General features: G+C 38.5%; 1 protein-coding gene across 6 annotated transcripts in view; it reads left to right on the plus strand.

The window, feature by feature from the left end:
- The window catches only part of PIKFYVE (phosphoinositide kinase, FYVE-type zinc finger containing), a 78,911-nt gene that overhangs the window by 22,931 nt on the left and 37,638 nt on the right, over positions 1-18,342 (plus strand). For 4 of the 6 annotated variants that reach the window (XM_059393348.1, XM_059393347.1, XM_059393346.1 and 1 more), the window contains exons 8-17: positions 526-664; positions 2,123-2,280; positions 3,665-3,776; positions 4,930-5,077; positions 5,619-5,786; positions 12,149-12,208; positions 13,952-14,081; positions 14,508-14,688; positions 15,299-15,373; positions 17,367-17,474. In XM_059393348.1, coding sequence (XP_059249331.1) covers positions 526-664; positions 2,123-2,280; positions 3,665-3,776; positions 4,930-5,077; positions 5,619-5,786; positions 12,149-12,208; positions 13,952-14,081; positions 14,508-14,688; positions 15,299-15,373; positions 17,367-17,474 — 1,279 coding nt within the window. The remainder of the gene's footprint in view (positions 1-525; positions 665-2,122; positions 2,281-3,664; positions 3,777-4,929; positions 5,078-5,618; positions 5,787-12,148; positions 12,209-13,951; positions 14,082-14,507; positions 14,689-15,298; positions 15,374-17,366; positions 17,475-18,342) is intronic. The other 2 variants (XM_059393349.1, XM_059393350.1) reach the window with 2 other exon arrangements.

Genomic DNA, 18,342 nt, shown 5'->3' on the forward strand with positions numbered 1-18,342 from the left:
CAGTTAAAACAAAAACAATAACACTAGTTTTCAGCATTTTAACAAGTTTATATCCTTTTCCTCTGAAATGTTACTGGTAAGTATACTATATTTACCATTGCTTTCCTGTAATCTCTCCGTAGCAGCTTTGCTTTTTCACTTATTCTGAAATAGCTTCTCCCAATGATGATATCATACGTAACCATCATAATTACATTTAAAAGTACCCTTAATGTTGGCAAGTAAACATTTATTTATTTATTGTAAAGATTTTATTTATTTACTTGAGAGAGAGAGAATGATTGAGAGAGCATGAGAAGGCAGAGGGTCAGAAGGAGAAGCAGACTCCCTGCTGAGCAGGGAACCCAATGTAGGACTTGAACCTGGGACTCCAGGATCATGACCTGAGCCGAAGGCAGTCAGTTAACCAAATGAGCCACCCAGGAGTCCCAGTAAGCATTTATTTAAAAATGAATTTTCACTGTAATTTTATTTATTGATGAAGAATTTACAACTGTGTATTCACTTTTTTGTTTCTCTTTCCAGATCAGCTAGCATTACTAACCTGTCACTGGATCGATCTGGTTCTCCTATGGTATCTTCATATGAGACATCTGTCAGTCCCCAGGCTAACCGAACCTATGTTAGGACAGAGACCACTGAGGATGAACGCAAAATTCTTCTGGTACTGGTCTAGTATCTTTGCTATTTTTAAGAGACCTATCAATAGCCAGTTAGCATATAAATTAATAGAGGAAATAATTATCTTGAGTTTTTATTAAGATCACCTAAGAAAGTGGTGAAGCATTCAGTACTCTTATATTGTATTAATATTTTCTTGATCCCTTTCATCTGGTAAGATTTGAGGTGCTTACATAGTAAGAGAGCTGAACGTTTAGTTAGGTCCCAGATTGTTCTTAAACTTTGAAATATGTTTCTCATACACACAGAATGCTTTGCATATCTTTCTACTGTATGTTGATGTGAGACGGTTATCAGTTGTTTATAGACTTTATGTAAGTGTAAAATATTGTATTTAGTCCCAAGAGTGACTCAAAGAAATGGAAATTGGCTCCTGTCCTCAAGCTTAAAATTCAAAAGGTAGAAATGAGGCTGATGGTCCGGTCCTTAATAGTAAAAAAGCAATACTTTATTGATAAGAGATAGATCATTAGTGGTGAGGGCTTTAAACTGAAGGGTTTGGCCTGGACCTTGAAGAACGGATGGATTTGGGCAGGCATTGAGGAAAGCAACTCTTATTTAAAGGTATGACAAAGTATAGAGGTGAAAATAAGCATTTTCCATGCACCAAAGTAGGATTTATTAGTTAGGAGAGGTTTGGAGAGAGAGTAAGCTGGAGTCTGTGGGCAATGAGAATGGAAGTTACTTGGGGTTACCTCGTGGAACATGGCAAGTTCACCCTTTACAAGTTTAGATTTGAACCCAGGTGCTGAGCAATGTTGGGAGTTTTTTTGAGCAGGGAGTCATTCACTGAAGGCCTTCCTTTAGGAAGATTCACTTGGCAGTTGTTGGGTACAGGTCAGAAAGGTGGGAAGCTGCTGGAGTGAAGACTACAAGAAATGGATTGGTGTGGTTGGCTGTTTTCCCCTCTCCCTTGCCCGTCTTCAAAGAGGAGATTTTGCAGTTTTGTACTTTGATAACTAGGAGACTGAGCATATGTGCCATGGACTGGGAAAAATTATTTGGGGTAGTTGTTTTTATTTTCTTCCCTAAAGATTTTATTTATTTGAGAGAGAGAGAGAGCACACAAGCTGGGTAGTGGGGAGGAGTGGCAGAGGGAGAGGGAGAAGCAGGCTTCCTGCTGAGCAGGGAGTCCAACGTGGGGCTCGATCTCAGGATCCTGGGATCATGACCTGAGCCGAAAGCAGCTGCATAACTGACTGAGCCTCCGAGGTTCCCTGGGATAGTTGGTTTTAAGAGAAAAAGTTACATTTGCAATTAGATTAACCTGAGTTCAGGCTACTCCCCATGCATGTGTTATTTCTGTTAGATGGTGTGAGTTGGCTCTGACAATCTGTATTGAATTTCCTTTTAGGCATCTGAAAATCACAGGAAAGAATCTGCAAAGGTATGTGATAGCATCCTTCTCAGGAGTAATTATTTGTTCATAATGTGATTTCAGGACAGCGTTCAGTTAAAGGACCTGTGGAAGAAAATCTGCCATCACAGTAGTGGAATGGAGTTTCAGGATCATCGTTATTGGCTGAGAACGCATCCCAATTGCATTGTGGGAAAAGAGTTAGTCAACTGGTTAATCCGAAATGGACACATTGCTACGAGGTAATGTGATCTTAAGAAAGACTTTTTGATATTGTTTATTGCTTTATTTTGAATAAGGCCATGTTGTTGTAGATGGAAGGGCAGCAGATTTTAAGACTAGGGTTCTGTTTGGTTCCTGCGTTTGGTGCATAGGGTACTCATGACTCAGCCCTCCTCCCTTCTGCATTTTAACCAGTAGTAAAGAGATGCAAGGAGCAAATGGGGAACAGTTTACCTTACCTATTATAAGCAGAAGTATGCAGTAATTCCCAGCACTAAGCTCTCTGATTAAGCAGGATTTGGGAAGGTAACTCGGTATTGAGATCACAGTGGATTCTTCTGCTACTGTTCTCTGATCTGGACATTGCAGTCTATGGAACTGAGTTCCTAAGTCCCGCTTGGAGTGTCTTGCTTGGCTCAGGAATCATTTGTGAGAAAGAGATGGACAGGCCCTATTGCCTTTCAAGGCAGCATGTCCCTAAGCTATTCTAGTTGATTAGATTAACTACTCCTTTCCTGGGAAGAAACAGGTAAGTAGGAAGAGAGAGTAGAAACCCCCGGGGTCCAGTTTTGACAGTATTTCTTTTTAGTTTTATGCTTTTACTCAAGTTATTTAATCTCTTTTGAACCTTGGACCTCTCAGTTTCAGTGTGAGGAGTATGTATAGGTGCTGTGAAGAAGCTGTGAGGATGAAATGAGATAATATGGGCTAAAGTGCTTTATAAATTGTGAAATGCCGTGTAAGTGCCCTGTGTTGAGTGTCTGTTTCATCTATTAAGTGTCTATGTATTATTATTATTTTTTAAAGTTTTCTTTCTTTGAGTGTGAGTGAACATGAGCAGGGGGAGAGGCAGATGGACAGAGAAGGGGAGAGACAGACTCTCCACTGAGCAGGGAGCCCGATGTCGGGCTCGATCCCAGGACCCTGGGATCATGTCAGACACTTAACCGACAGAGCCACCAGGGCGCACCTTAAGTGTCTGTGTATTGCCGTATATGTTTAAGTATCTATTTTGTACATATATGTATATATATATTTGTAATATTTGGTATTACCTTACCAAGACCATAAGCTCCTTGAGGGCAGGAACCATGCTAGTTTCACCATTTTGTTTTACTATAGTGAGGACAGAGATATGCATGTACTAAGCACTTCTTACATGTTTGTTGTAAGTAAAATTAGGTTTTGCTAGGACTGCCTTACCAGCAGCTTCTCCTTTACCTGGTATCTGGCAAAATCTTTCAATTCAGCTTCAAGTCTCACTTGTTTTACCCCTCACCTATCGACCGACCATTTGTAATTCCAGCTGATCAAAATGGAAGAAAATTCCATTTGCGTCTCATCTTGTGCCTGTGAAATTACTCTGACTTTTTAAAGTTTTTATTTTTGTTGGTCTTCATTCAGGGCACAAGCTATAGCCATCGGACAAGCAATGGTCGATGGACGTTGGCTGGATTGCGTCAGTCATCACGACCAGCTCTTCAGGGATGAGTACGCGCTGTACAGACCACTGCAGGTAGTTTCCCGTGTCCTCGCTGACGAGTTGGGAAGTCTTGTCTTCATCGGTGGGAATAAAAAGTCATTGAATTAGACAGAGATACATTTTCCCTGTTGTTTGAAAGTTACAAACATTTTTACTTGGTTGGTAGGGGTGATGAAAAGCCTGTTCGAATCAGACGGTTTCCAGTGGGTTTGACTTTTCTGAAGCTGGACCTTGTGGTGATATAGTTGCCTGTCATTTACCTTTAATGGTTTTCCGTTTCACTACGTCTGTGTTTTCAGGACCAAGAGAGAGTATACAATGAAATGATAGAAAAAGTATCACCAATGCAGTAGATTTTGACACATTACCAGTATTAAATTGTATAGCAGTGATAAAACAACGATGATGTATATATCTTTTTCCTTTAATTAGGGAATAGAAGTGATTTAAAATAGAACTTTTTTTTTTTTAAGATTTTATTTATTTATTTGACAGAGAGAGACCACAAGTAGACAGAGAGGCAGGCAGAGAGAGAGAGAGAGGGAAGCAGGCTCCCTGCTGAGCAGAGAGCCTGATGCGGGACTCGATCCCAGGACCCTGAGACCATGACCCGAGCCGAAGGCAGCGGCCTAGCCCACTGAGCCACCCAGGCGCTCCCTAAAATAGAACTTTTTAAAAAGATAAGCTTTCACTTTTGGTTTATGTTAATTTTAAATAAATAAATAAATAAATAAATAAAATGTTTAGATACTTTTGTGAATTAAAGTGGAAACTCAAAAGGTTAGAAAAGACAAATGACCAAGAAGACTGGTGTGGTGTTGTTTGTTAAACTCTAACAGTTGTTTTCCAGACTGTGTCCTGGTGTTGGCACAGGATTAGAATAAATTCTGAGCCAGATTTACTCTCAGGACTAAAAAGCATGAAATGAAACACTGTAAAATCTGTGTATTATGTTTTGCTCATATTAAGCTGCCTAAACTTACTGATTAGTGACAATTATAATTATTAGAGTGGAATTATCAACATTAATGCCAGTTTACTTAGTTTCTATCAATTAGCTTATTTGTATGTAAATTTATTCAGTGGTTAGCTTTGTAGAAATATTGGGCTTGAGTTTATTTGTAGTGTTGCCTTTGAAAGCTGCCACTGAATGTGAATTACTTGGATCTTGTCTTGATCTTACTAGAGTACAGAATTCTCTGAGACCCCTTCTCCAGACAGTGACTCAGTAAACTCTGTGGAAGGTCACTCTGAGCCATCCTGGTTTAAAGACATAAAGTTCGATGACAGTGACACGGAACAGATAGCTGAAGAAGGTGACGATAATTTGACTAGTGAGTTTAAACTTTCTAATATTTTGATTTTTGTGACTCATTACTGTGTATGTATGATAAATGAGTGTCTTGTTTGTTTAGTTGAAACAATCGACTTTAAGTTTTATGGCACCAACTAAATGTAAACCTCTGATAGCAATCTTCATTCTAGATACAGTATTTTCTTAAGAAACCAACTTGGTAGGCTACTGGCGTTTTCAGCTTTTTGCCATAGGCTGTAGTTTGCAGCAGCTTAAAAATAACTCTGAGCTAATAATATCGCAGCAGACAACTTTCTCACCTCTTCACTATGATATCAGACTCTCTCTCTGCAGAACCTCCAATAGATTTCTCCATCTTAAAAATTCATCATATATTTAATGTGTTCCAATTTTTATTAAGTCTCCACAGAAGTACATGAAAATACTGTATCCATTTTGGTATTGCACATTGGCCTTGTCTATTAAAAGAACATTTTTCTCCTTTCCTCCAATACCCTGATGAAACCCATTTTTACTCCCCTCCTCTCCCTATATTTCTTTCCCCTCCCTGACACTAAAAGATTCTGCCAGTCCTAGCAAGCGCACATCAGTCAGCAGCTTCCAGTCCACAGTGGACAGTGACTCAGCCGCTTCCATCAGCCTGAACGTGGAGCTGGACAACGTGAACTTCCATATCAAGAAGCCCTCCAAGTACCCACATGTGCCCCCTCACCCTGCTGACCAAAAAGGTAGGAGGTAGTCACCATCTGGAATCCGGGCACAGGCTGGAGAGCTGGGCCACACGATCTCATGCCAGCCTGTCTTCCTGGCTTCCCTGTCCCATGTGGCGGAAGGGATTCGGTGTGGGTTTTGTTCCCCCTTTCTCGTTTTCCCCACACCGCCTCCCCACACTTTTTTTGGTTGGTTCCTTTTATTTCTCATTTTCTCCCGCAGTACCACCACACCCAATTTAAAGCTTGTAGTCTTTAAAAGGAACTACATCTTTAAAAGGATCTACTACTACTACTGCTCTTCCCTTAGCATAATGTGCAACTTCCAAGGTGGCATTTCTTTGCATTTATAACATGGATGTTCTGCTTTATTCATTTCTCTTTCTTTATTTAACATTTTAAAGCCTATTTGCTTATGCTATTAACCAGTAATGTAGTATTTCACTAAACCTTTTTAGGTGCTTGAACTGTATTAGGGGGAAACACACAATACAAAACATCTTTCTACTATGATTTAAAATGTTTGCTATGGAAAGAACAGACTGAAGATGCACATTTCTTTCCTGATATCATTGTATTTTTTGCATGGTTTCTAACCATGATGAAGCTTCTCACAGATGTTTGTCTGCAGGGAAAGATCGTGTTGATCAGACTCTCACATGTATTCCCAGGCCACGCAGTAGTTATATTTTCTTTTGTTAATAAATAAAATATCATTCTTTTGTCCAGCAAATAATATGCTTGTGTGTATATGCTGTATTTAAAGAAAAAGGTTTCTTCTCTGAGTAATACAAAGTGAATTTGTTATTTTGTTATTTTTAGTTGTCTTAAATGAGGGTTTATTCTACTGACTCAAAAATAATAATGACCGTATTCAGAAGACATTTGGTATAAAAAGGAAAAATAAATCATTACCAAAATCTAATACAGCAGTATATAAAAAATGAGATGCTTTTTATTTTTGTATTTTCATTTTATGTCATTTTTAAATTAACATATAATGTATTATTTGTTTCAGAGAGACAGGTCTGTGAATCATCAGACTTACACAATTCACAGCACACACCATATAGCACACGCCCTCCCCAATGTCCGTCACCGAACAACCCCCTCCCGCCCTCCTCCCTCCCCTCCAGCAACCCTCAGTTTGTTTCCTGAGATTATAAGTCTCTTATGGTTTGTCTCCCTCTCTGGTTTCTTCTTGTTTCATTTTTTCCTCTCTTCCCCTATGATCTTCTGTCTTGTTTCTCAGATTTCACATATCAGTGAGATCATATATGAAATGCTTTTTAAAAATGAATTTCGAGGTTTACCCTGTTGGAAAGAACTAACAGCCAAATTAAATTTTAGCCCTAGAGAGGAATTATGTAAAAGGAAATAAATAAAAAATACATAAGTAAGTAAGTACTTGTAAGATTTCATTATGTTCTAGTAACTAAAAAATCATTATAAAGATGAAACCATTTATTCCATGATTTCACCTGAAGTTTGGATTTTTAACAGCCCTCTAAAGTTGAATTCTTTCCTTAGATTGGAAATGCTTGTCTGATTTCCTTGCCACTTCCTATTTTGAGTCTAAAGATATGGTCAGAAAAGAGAAGCTTTTGAACCTAAACATCTATTCTAAAATAATTTGGAACAAACTCCCATTTCTATAACAAATTTTTAATGGCTGTCAGTAGTAACCATTATCCTCAAGATGTGGTAAAAAAGCTTTTAAGGGTTACAGTAATGGTGGGGGGGGGAGAAGCAAACCATAAAACAGACATAAGTATATAGAACAACCTGAGGGGTGCTGAAGGGGAGGTGGGCAGGGGGTGAGCTAAGTGGGGAATGGGTATTTAGGCAGAGCACTTGTGATGGGCACTGGGTGTTTTATGTAAATGATGATCACTAAATTCTACTCCTGAAATTAATATTATACTGTATGTTAATTAATTGGAATTTAAATAAAATTAAAACAACAAAAAGTTATAATAAAAAGGTATATCCTATTAAAAAATAGAAATTTAGAGAGGATGCAGTGAAAGAGGAGACTTGCCTAGTGTTGAACGTGAGTCAGAGACATGTCTTTATGGGGATCCGCAAAACAAATGGTAAGCGTGGTGGAGAGTGTGGTGAGTACGAAAGGACAGTGGAGTGGATGGGACACTTGGGTGAGATGAACTCTAGTCTGGTTCCCTGGAGCATACTGGGTGATGCTTTTGTAATAGAAGTGACAGATATGGGTCAGAGCTGGCATCTCTTATGATGGAGGATATCCTTTGGACACGTGTTGGCAATGCAGTTTCGTTTTGCTGAAAGTAGATCGTGAAATACATTTTTGACATGATGATTTTGTGTCTTGGAAGATTAGGAAATTATGAAAACGGTGAAGAAAGTAACCTGTCATCATAGTATTTATAATAGCAAAAGACGGACTGCTGAGCACAGTCAGACAATTTGCTTCAGGGTGCTTGACTTCCTAATATTGGAATGGAATGGAACAGAGAACTTCAATACTGACATTTGTACAGTACGATCTCAAATTGTATCCCTAAGGAAAATTAAAGGGGAAGCATCCACAGTTGGAAAAAAAAAAATCACAGTGACTCTTCTGCAACCTCTCTGCTCTTAACCCTTTATTTACTTTTTAGAGAGATTTTATTTATTTATTTGTTAGAGAGAACACGGGAAGGGAGAGCAGTAGGCAGAGGGAGAAGCAGGCTTCCCGCCAAGCAAGGAGCCAGATGTGGGACTCGACCCCAGGACCCTGGGATCATGACTTGAGCCGAAGTCAGAGGCTTTAACCATCTTAGCCACCGAGGTGTCCCTGCTCTCGACCCATTAAAAAGATTGTCTATAGAGAGACTATTGTGAGAGGTAACTTTTATAGGAGGATGAATCTGAAAGAGGGGCCAGCACTTAAAAAAAAAAAAAAATGACAGGATAGCACAAGTCCAGATTGCATTGATGGATGGAATAAATGCCGAGAACATCTCAGAGAAGATTTTTAAAATTGTGGTTTAAAGAAAGAAAATCAGGGCAGTAATATGGGGAAGGTGATATATAATCTTAACTGAAGCTTCTCCTCCTTGCCCCCATCAAGACAATTTTATCAGGAAAGAATGTATATGACTAAAAGGAAAGTAAAGTCCAAGATGATGAAGAGAAGTTAGAGAATACCTGATTATTTTAAATAAGTCTTTGGCCAGGTGCAGGCAAAATATATACCAGACTATTGAAAGAATTTAGAGCTGTGATCATGGGGCCAGAGTTTGTTATCTTTGGAGAACTAAAAAGAAAAGGAGGGGGTTTAGCTGATTGTAGTGACAGAGGCATTAAAATTTTGTAAAAAATAGGTTGTTGATTTGACTTTGGAAGTTGGTAAAATTGTAGAAAAAAATTCAGAGGATGTTCTGTGGTATTTAGAAAAGGGATTGGTGGTGACTGGGCACCAGCGTTGGTTAACTAAAATTACATCTTTCCACAGTAATCCCATTTCCTTCTTTTATGGTGGTATGAGATTATCAGCTCAGGAGACTGGTAGAGACTGTTGTCTTTTATGTTAATAAGACATTTGATGGTCTCAGTAACCTTGTGCACAAAGAGGACAATTTCACACTTGAAATATGTTAAGGAGGAAGTTACAGGCAGTAGTTATATCTGCCTTTAAAAGCACAGGTTCTGGAGTCTCTGTGAGTCTACAAAAAGCACGCATAGGTTATTCGTGTGTTTGGTGAATGTAAGAACTTCGTGATGTCACTGTTAATATAACATGTACTTTGTGTAATGGTTGTGCCAAATGTTGAAGGAGTAACCTGATAGGAACAGGAAAGGCATGCTCATAGTTTATGCTGTAGGGCATACAGGCCCTATGCGACCTAGAGACTCTAAAATCTAAGGCCTTTCTGAATCCCTTAATGAATGTTTCTGGCTTTCACAGCTCTCTCCTATTAGTTTTTAGCATACTAACAAGAATGGTTCTTCTGTTTTTCTGGTGAAGTTGAAGTACAATAATGTATTTTTTCTGCATTGTAGTTAACATTAACACTGATTACCAGAAAGTAAAGATTGTCAGAGGCAACTGGTAGTGAGGTGAAAGAGTAATGATATACCCTCTTCCTCTGGTTTTCCTTCCTTTTAGAGTGTAAATGGGAATGGGTGGTTATCTTTTCCTGAAAGTTAAAGGTAATATAAAATTTATAAAATATTTTCTTAGGAATCATCCTTTAGGGACGCCTGGGTGGCTCAGTTGGTTAAGCAGCTGCCTTCAGCTCAGGTCATGATCCCAGTGTCCTGGGATCAAGTCCCACATCGGGCTCCTTGCTCAGCAGGGAGCCTGCTTCTCCCTCAGCCTCTGCCTGCTATTCTGTCTGCCTGTGGTCGCTCTCTCTCCCTCTCTCTCTGAAGAATAAATAAAATCTTTAAAAAAAAAAAAAAAAAAAAGGAATCATCCTTTATCTTCCAGGGCTGAGGAAATTTGGATTTCTAAACTTGATTGACATATCTGTATTTTTAAAAAAAATCTGGTGTTTTTATCTTCTGCAAGCAAACCCTACATTTTCATAAACTTGTAAAACTGGAACATTACGATCTTCTTGCTTGATTAGTTTTCACTACTGGTAAAACTTGGAGAGTTGTACAACTAAAATACATATATATCAGCAGGATTCTGAACCATTCTTGATTAAGTTAGTGTGTAGAACCTAGAGAAGTGAGAATCATATAGTTTTTGTAAGCTTCTAGATCTAAATTCCCATGTATAGGAAAAGCTATAGGAACAAGTTAAACAGCACCAAATGGAAACAATCCAACTGACTCGGGAAAATGGGACATTCCACAGGACGTTTGGTCTGGGTTCTTTTAAAATTCAGTATCCTGACAAAGTAAAAAGGTAGGAGGTTTGCTTTGGACCAAAAGAGAATAAAGGAAATCAGCATATGAACCTGATTGGATCCAGGTTTGAGGCAAAAAATTTATTAAAGCATTTTGGGGACAGTTAGATAAATTTGAAGAATATGCACGAATTTCATCATATGAAGACACTGTCAGTTTCTTTTTTTTCTTTTTCTTTTTTTTTTTTTTTGAAGACATGGTCCAAATTTTCTTAAGTTTGTAAATGGTATTGTGTCTATACAGAAGAATGTCCTCATTTTTGAGAAATGTATGCTGAAGTATTAGTGGTCAAGGGTCATGAGGTATGTAACTTCAAATGGTTAGGGAAAATCCATACATATATATAGAGAGAAATCAGATATGGAATGTTAACAATTGTTAAATGTAGGTGAAGGGGATATAGGATTTTCTGTATGTTTCAAAATCATTTTACACACACACACACACAGACACACTTAATCTTTAGTATGAAAAGTAAAGCTCGTAAAGCCAATATGTTGGTTGAACAAACAGATTGGCATTATTCGTTTCTGTGCAGGAGGTGTGGGAAAAAGGTACAACATCTGTTTTTATTTGTCCACATACTTGATTTATTGTATTCGGCATCGTATACTTTGAATTTCCAATGTAAAACTTTTTCTCTGCTTTTCTTCAAAGGATGAGCATATTGGCATATAAACATAGCAACTTCTGAAGCTCATTTGTTATAAGTGAAATCTACTTGGAAAGAATTTTTTGGAGAACCTTTATTTTAAAAGGCTTAAAATACATTGTGGTTTTGTTTGCATAGTAGAAAGAGCCTCACTTGAGCTATGCTTGGTCACAGATGCAAAGAAAAGTTCATGGGGAAGTAAAGAATAAGTTTCACTCGTGAGAAAAGTAATATTCTAAAATTCTAAACGAACACAGCCCATGTTCAGTTATGGCAACTATTTGGCAGTGTTTGGTTAGAATTTTGAAAAACCCTAATTCGAAAGCACATAAAAATTCTGATGAGTTAAATCTTTATTCCCTGCCAGTATCGCTTCTGTATTAATTTTTTGTAGTGTATAGTCTGAAATTTGAAAAAAAAACACTATTTTTTCAGGTGGCTTCTCTATAAACTATTTTGTATAGAGACAGAGTTATTTGTGAAATCGTACTGTTATACATGAGAAAAATAATGTAGATTTTTAGGCTTGTCATACCTAAATTACTGAAGATCTCAATTTTCATACACTGGCTCAGCTTTGATAAGGGAAAAGCAGTCTGTTAAGGATTATCTGACATGACTCCTTGAAGGTTCTGTTGTTATTATTCAAGTCTATTAAGTTTGGTTTGAAGTGATGGATTAAGTATAATGATGCATTCTAGTCTAAAGCTTTCTTCAGTTGGCTGGGCAGTGTTGGGCTTAGTATGAGTCATACTTTGTGCGTAGGTGTGTTCTCTGTATAACTACGCTGGCATGTTGCAGTCATAAGTCTCTCCTTTTCTTCCTCCTCTGCTCTCTCCCTGGTATGCAGAGTATTTGATTTCTGACAATGGAGGACAACAACTCTCAATAAGTGACGCCTTCATCAAAGGTAATTCTATCAAAAGCTGTACATGGGACAGTGTGTCTTACTTGTGAGGGTGTACTTAGGGCTTCGCATATTGAAGGGCACCTGACAAGTACCGAAAACAAATTTGGTTATTTTAGTACCATGGGAACACAGTTTTTATATGTAGAGTAACTCTGAGGATGTTGGGAATGAAGAATATAAATTTGGACTTGGTTCGAGAGAAGATCTCTGATCTGAAAAGCAACTGTTTAAAAGCTTTTATAGAATTTAAATTTTAGTCTTTGAAAGGCATAGTTTAATGCCTTCCAAATCATGAATATAAAATTAAGTATTGATATATATATCATCAAGAATTCTGAAACTGGTCCCGAAGCCCCCAGGGAGAGCTCGTCCATTTGAGGACCCTGCCTGCCCTGTGCAATTGGAAAGAGAAATGGGGAGAAGAGAGAAAGAACTAACTTTGCCGATTGATTTCTTGGGGACAAGACACTAGAGAAGAAGACAGCCTTCTCTGACACCTCCCTACTTAGCTTACTGTGGAGTAAGGACATTCTTAAGTAGTTCATAACACTCCACAGCTTAGACCTCAGTTAAGTTTTCATAACTTAGCAGTGTTTCTAAATTCATCTCTGAACATCTGGTTCAACTAGAAGTTTATATAGGCCAGCTGTTTACATAATTAAAATGTGTAATTTTTTTGTACCTTGTATTGTGGACACATGCTTTGTAGTGCTGTTCAGTTGAAAGTTTTTTTGTTTGGTTTGCTTTAAGAGGGGGATAGATTAGAGAATTTTTGTAAGCATTTCCTGCTTTTTTCCATTTATTTAGTCACATTTTTCAGTAATTACATAGTGAGCATCCTTTTTGCAAAGCTTTTTTTTTTTTTTAAAGATTTTATTTATTTGAGAGAGAGAGAGCACACACACAGAGGGCGAGTGGGAGAAAGAAGCAGACTTCCTGCCGAGCAGGGAGCCCGATGTGGGGCTAGATTGCAGGATCCTGGGATCCTGACCTGAGCCAAAGGCAGACCCTCAGCTGACTGAGCCATCCAGTCGCCCCTCCTTTTTGCAAAGCTTTTGATATAATCTGTTTTTTGTCTAGATGCCTTTTCATTCTTTTTAAAAACTTAAGGATTTTATAAAATTTTATGTAAATTGTTATCATGTTTTAATATTTCTTTATAGTTCATTTTTGGGTTTGATCTGTAAAGGTTTTGCTTTGAAAGAGGCCTTTGTTCTAATATTGAGAAAGAAACACTATAAAGAATTATCAGAATAGACTGTCTACACTGTTGTGTACTGGTTCATACGTATCAGGGCTGAGCTTTCCTCTTTAAAGTTCAGCACCCACATTGTCACGTGTCGTTCTGCCAGCACTCAGAGTTCTGTGGAATGCAGTTTTTAGTTTGTGATTTTACAGGGAAAGTCAGCCCCCTTATTTTTTAATGTCCCCAGTGAAGTAAAAGGATGGTAAAAATCTCTTTTTTTTCAGAAGCTATATTTATAATTATTGGCTTGAGCATGCTAGTCACTTATGTGAATTTGCTTTTCCCTGTTCTGTCTCTGATTTTGATGGTTGTGAATATTGGAAATCGAACTCACACTTGATTTTTTTGTGTATTTACACATGTCCTTGCCTTTTTGTACCAACAGTTTGAATTGGCCGAGTTTAAAAACTTAAAAAGATAAATCGGCGCTTTCTAAATCTATTAAGAGCATGGCGTAAAACATAATGGTGAAGTACGATTTCTTATTTTACACTCAGAATCCTTATTTAATCGTCGAGTTGAGGAGAAATCCAAAGAGCTGCCTTTCACACCTTTGGGCTGGCATCATAACAACCTGGAGCTGCTGAGGGAGGAGAATGGAGAGAAACAAGCCATGGAGAGGTTGCTGTAAGGCAGGGGGCTTTTGGATGTTAATCTCCCATTTTTATAATTTTCAATGACTTGATGGGGATACGAGTAGTTGTTCTTCCTCATAAAGTCAAAAATACTAAGATTACTTAGGAAATAAAGCCTGTTCTGATGAAATTTCTTATAAAACAAGAGTCCTAAACTGCGATTGTCTGTCCCAGTTGTAATTTATGTATTAACATTTCGTTGAATTAAAGGGGTTATCTTAATTGAAGATACTCACAGATTTCATTCATGTATAAAATCATGAAGGTACAGATATTTGAAATAAGATTGGCTTAGGAAGATCTTGTCTTTGAGCCATAATTCCTATGCTTATTTGTTTGTAGACTGCTTATTGCATCTTCAGAATTATTGTCTCTGGCAGTAATAACTGCAAACCTCTTTCTTCTGACATTTTTGTAGTTCAGCTAATCATAACCACATGATGGCACTACTCCAGCAGTTGCTCCATAATGAGTCATTGTCACCATCCTGGAGGGACATCATCGTGTCACTGGTCTGCCAGGTGGTTCAGACAGTCCGACCTGATGTCAAGAACCGGGACGATGACATGGATATCCGTCAGTTTGTCCATATTAAAAAAGTGAGCTCTGCTAATGCGTTTCTAGTGCTCGGAACTGGTGGCGTGGGCCTGGTAGTAATTTGTCTCTTAATGGTAATCTAAAAGGGGTTCTGAGTAAGGGGGGGTGGTGGTTTATCTGTCTGCTCTTTGTTAGCAGTGCACTTAGGGGTCATAGAAGTCACCCATAGGAAGTGAAAATGCAGTTGGGAAACCAACCAAAGGTGGTTTCCTTTTGCTTCCCTTTTCTTGACACATCATCTATGAGAAGACCTCTTCCCATAGATTACTGTCAATATTCTAAGAAAAAGCAGTGGATAATTGCCTTATTTAGATAGTGGAGTCCTATATGTATTTTTTGCCTGTGACGTTTGATTCAGTAATGGTTTTAATTGCCAATTTGGTCAGTCATATGGGTTTTTTAGAGTACCAGATAAGACCGTAGAGAGTGGGAGGTGGAAAAATAGTCATGCTAGATCTCAGTAATTATTGGTTGAAGGGAAGAATTATATCCTGGAACTTTCTGTTCTGATTTGATTATATATAGTTAAAATAAAAAAAAATGGAAATAAGAGCATCCATCTGACTGGATTCTAATAATGTAGCATTGAGTTTTGTTTTCTTGTTTCATTAGATTCCAGGTGGAAAGAAGTTTGATTCTGTGGTTGTCAATGGATTTGTTTGTACCAAAAATATTGCACATAAAAAGGTAATGTGATCTGTTCAACAGTGAAGTTCAGCAGACAATGACTTGTACCAAGCCAATGAGTTGGGGTACCCTAATCATAGGAGAGAAGGAGAGTGGATAGCAAGGAGCAGTTAGCAGTGTCTGCTCTAGAGGTGAAATTTTGGAAGTTTGGGTAAGGTCTTCAGGGCTGATGATGATTAGGATTTGGATAATAGGATTTCGTGAGATGAGAAGGAAGGGAAAGGATAGGTCAGGCTTCCAGACCAACAGAATGATAGGGTACTGGTTCCTTTCTCCTTTGACCTGCCACATCTTAGGGAGACAAGGTTTCTCTAATAGACGGGAGTCCTTCCAGAGGCCTAGCATTTTAAAACTTGGTTCTCTCTTCTAGGGCAGAGCCGTAGCACTATCACTGGTGTTCTCTTATCCTTCTCACCTTTATCTTTGCCTTCAGGCCTGAGGCCTCTTTCTAGCACTAGCACAAAGGAATGGGGTGAAATAACCTGGTGTATTAAGGAATCTCTGAGATCCTAAAGTGCAAAATGAGAAAGGAGATGAGGCCGGAGAAAGCAGGCAAGGGGCTTTGTATCCCATTTAGGGGCTTGATCTTTATTCTGAAGTCCACTGATTCTTAAAGTGCATGGTACATCAGGGTCCCCTGTGGACCTTGTTAAATACATGGATTCCTAAGCCCAACCCCTAGAAATTCTCATTCATTCTAAGGGTGTGGGAGTGTGAGGCTAAGGAAAACGTGGGGCTGCTTTTAAAGTAGGTTCTGCATGTGTTCCCAGTGTCATTGATCATCCCATTTTGAAAAATCGTCAATCTAGCAGTGCTCTCGAACTTGCTGTGCTCCTGAATCCCTCCAGGAACTCACTGCAAATAGAGATACCCTGACCCCCCACCTCCAGAGATACTGATTTGGTTACAGTGAGAGCTTAGGTAGATTTCTAGTGTGAGCATCCTGATGGGCGAACTACAGTCCTGTTTTCACTCTAAGCAGAGACTAATTCCTTTTTTTGTAAGGCATGAAGCCTCCTGAAAATTGTCAGTGATCATTGATAAATAAAACTATGCTTGGATTTGATCCAGTGTCAGTATTTCTGCATAGAATCTTATTAAAACAGGCACATTACCCATCAAGGTAGTAATTTAAGCCAAATTAAATGATCTCTATTGAATTAAGAGGAGAGTATGTTGAGCTTTTCGGTAGAGTTGAAAATTGTATGTGGGAGTGGTAGAAACATATGCATGAATGACTGTCTTGCTTCACTGCCCATGTTTAGAGATAGTCTTTAATTTGTAGTTGCTAAGAACAAAAATCCCCAAGCGTAGTTCCCCAAATGCTGCATTCACTGCTTTAAAGCCATTTGCCAGTTCAGAGTGTATAGGCACGGTCACTCTGAACTTCCATTGCAGGGTCTGGGCTGTTGGACTTGTGGCTTTAGTTATATGGTTAGGGTTTTTGTCTGAGTCTGCCCTTCTAGATACTTTAAGGTTTTCCTTTTTGAGTTCTTGTTACTTGGTTTGGCTTCCCAATTTATCACTGCTTAGAATCTATTCAGGAAATGTTTTCATTCTTTTCTCCCTTCTTTTTCCTTCTTGAATTTTAGAAAGGGTAAATTATGCTTTCAAAGTTGCTTATCTCTAGGAGTTCATGAGGAATCCTGTCTTTAAGCCCTTTTCTTCCATACCATGGCTTGATACCTTTTCTTACAATATTAGGAACCCCCCCCAAAACCAAAAAAACTTTAAAGAGTGTAGAGGATTAAGTTAAAATAGAATTAGTGAAGCAAAGCCAATTTTTGAGGAAGTCTGCTTCGCTCTGAGCAATTTGTTTTGAAAAAATATATAAGAATACCACAAAAGAACTACATGAGAGTATTTCAGAACAAATATAAGGAGATAGTCTATTTAGAAAGAATTATAAACAATATAACTTAAAAGATATGATTAGAGGAGGTCTGTGAAGTGCAGGCTTTAAAAAGCTTTTAACAAATTTTATGTTTTGTAGATGAATTCTTGTATTAAAAATCCCAAAATTCTTCTGTTGAAGTGTTCCATTGAGTATCTCTACAGAGAAGAAACTAAATTTACTTGCATTGATCCTATTGTGCTTCAGGTAAGGACTTCTGACTAAAAAAGCAATCTGCAGGGGTCTTTGTGTACTGTAGGGCTCGCAGACTCGTAACTCATTCCAGCTGGTTTTATTTGGCAGGGAAAGAAACTTGATGGCTTTTGTTTCACTTAAAAAATTATTATAAGGGGCGCCTGGGTGGCTCAGCGGGTTGGGCCGCTGCCTTCGGCTCAGGTTGTGATCTCAGGGTCCTGGGATCGAGTCCCACATCAGGCTCTCTGCTCAGCAGGGGGCCTGCTTCCCTTCCTCTCTCTGTGATCTCTTCCCTTCCTCTCTCCTACTGTGATCTCTCTCTGTCAAATAAATAAATAAAATCTTAAAAAAAATTATTATAAAAGACATCTTTTATGTATTACTTAGGAAGCTTATCAAAACCTCTGTCATTCCTTATTTTGGAGTTTCAGAGTTGTTAAGGGGAACGTACGACTTTTGGGGAATATATGGAAAAAAAATGGAAACTCTAAATTCTGGCCTCTCTGCCCACTTGGGTTATTGATTTACTTTAAGGATTTTTCTAACTTAGCAGATCCCCAGTGGCAATACCTAGTTTTTAATAGAGTCTGTCCTACTAAAACACGTGTTTCTGGACTGCCAGTTACCTTTTACATGGTTGGTTAAGGGGAGTAACATCCGATGGAAATTGTGTGTTTCTCTATGGTTTTTCTTAACTAAGGGACCCGGAAGAGCTGCAGAGGATTCTAATCCTCAGCCTCAGCTCAGCTGCTACACAGGCTAAAACCCTTTTGGCTCTGTTTTAAGAAACTAAATGTGCTTTTCTGCTGAAAGTGTTCTCACCCCAGAGAGATGCAGCCCTAGCCCTGCCTGGATGGCTCCCCGTGGCCCCACGGCTCAG

This window comes from Mustela nigripes, chromosome 3 (genome assembly GCF_022355385.1).
Source record: "Mustela nigripes isolate SB6536 chromosome 3, MUSNIG.SB6536, whole genome shotgun sequence".
Lineage (NCBI taxonomy): Eukaryota > Metazoa > Chordata > Mammalia > Carnivora > Mustelidae > Mustela > Mustela nigripes.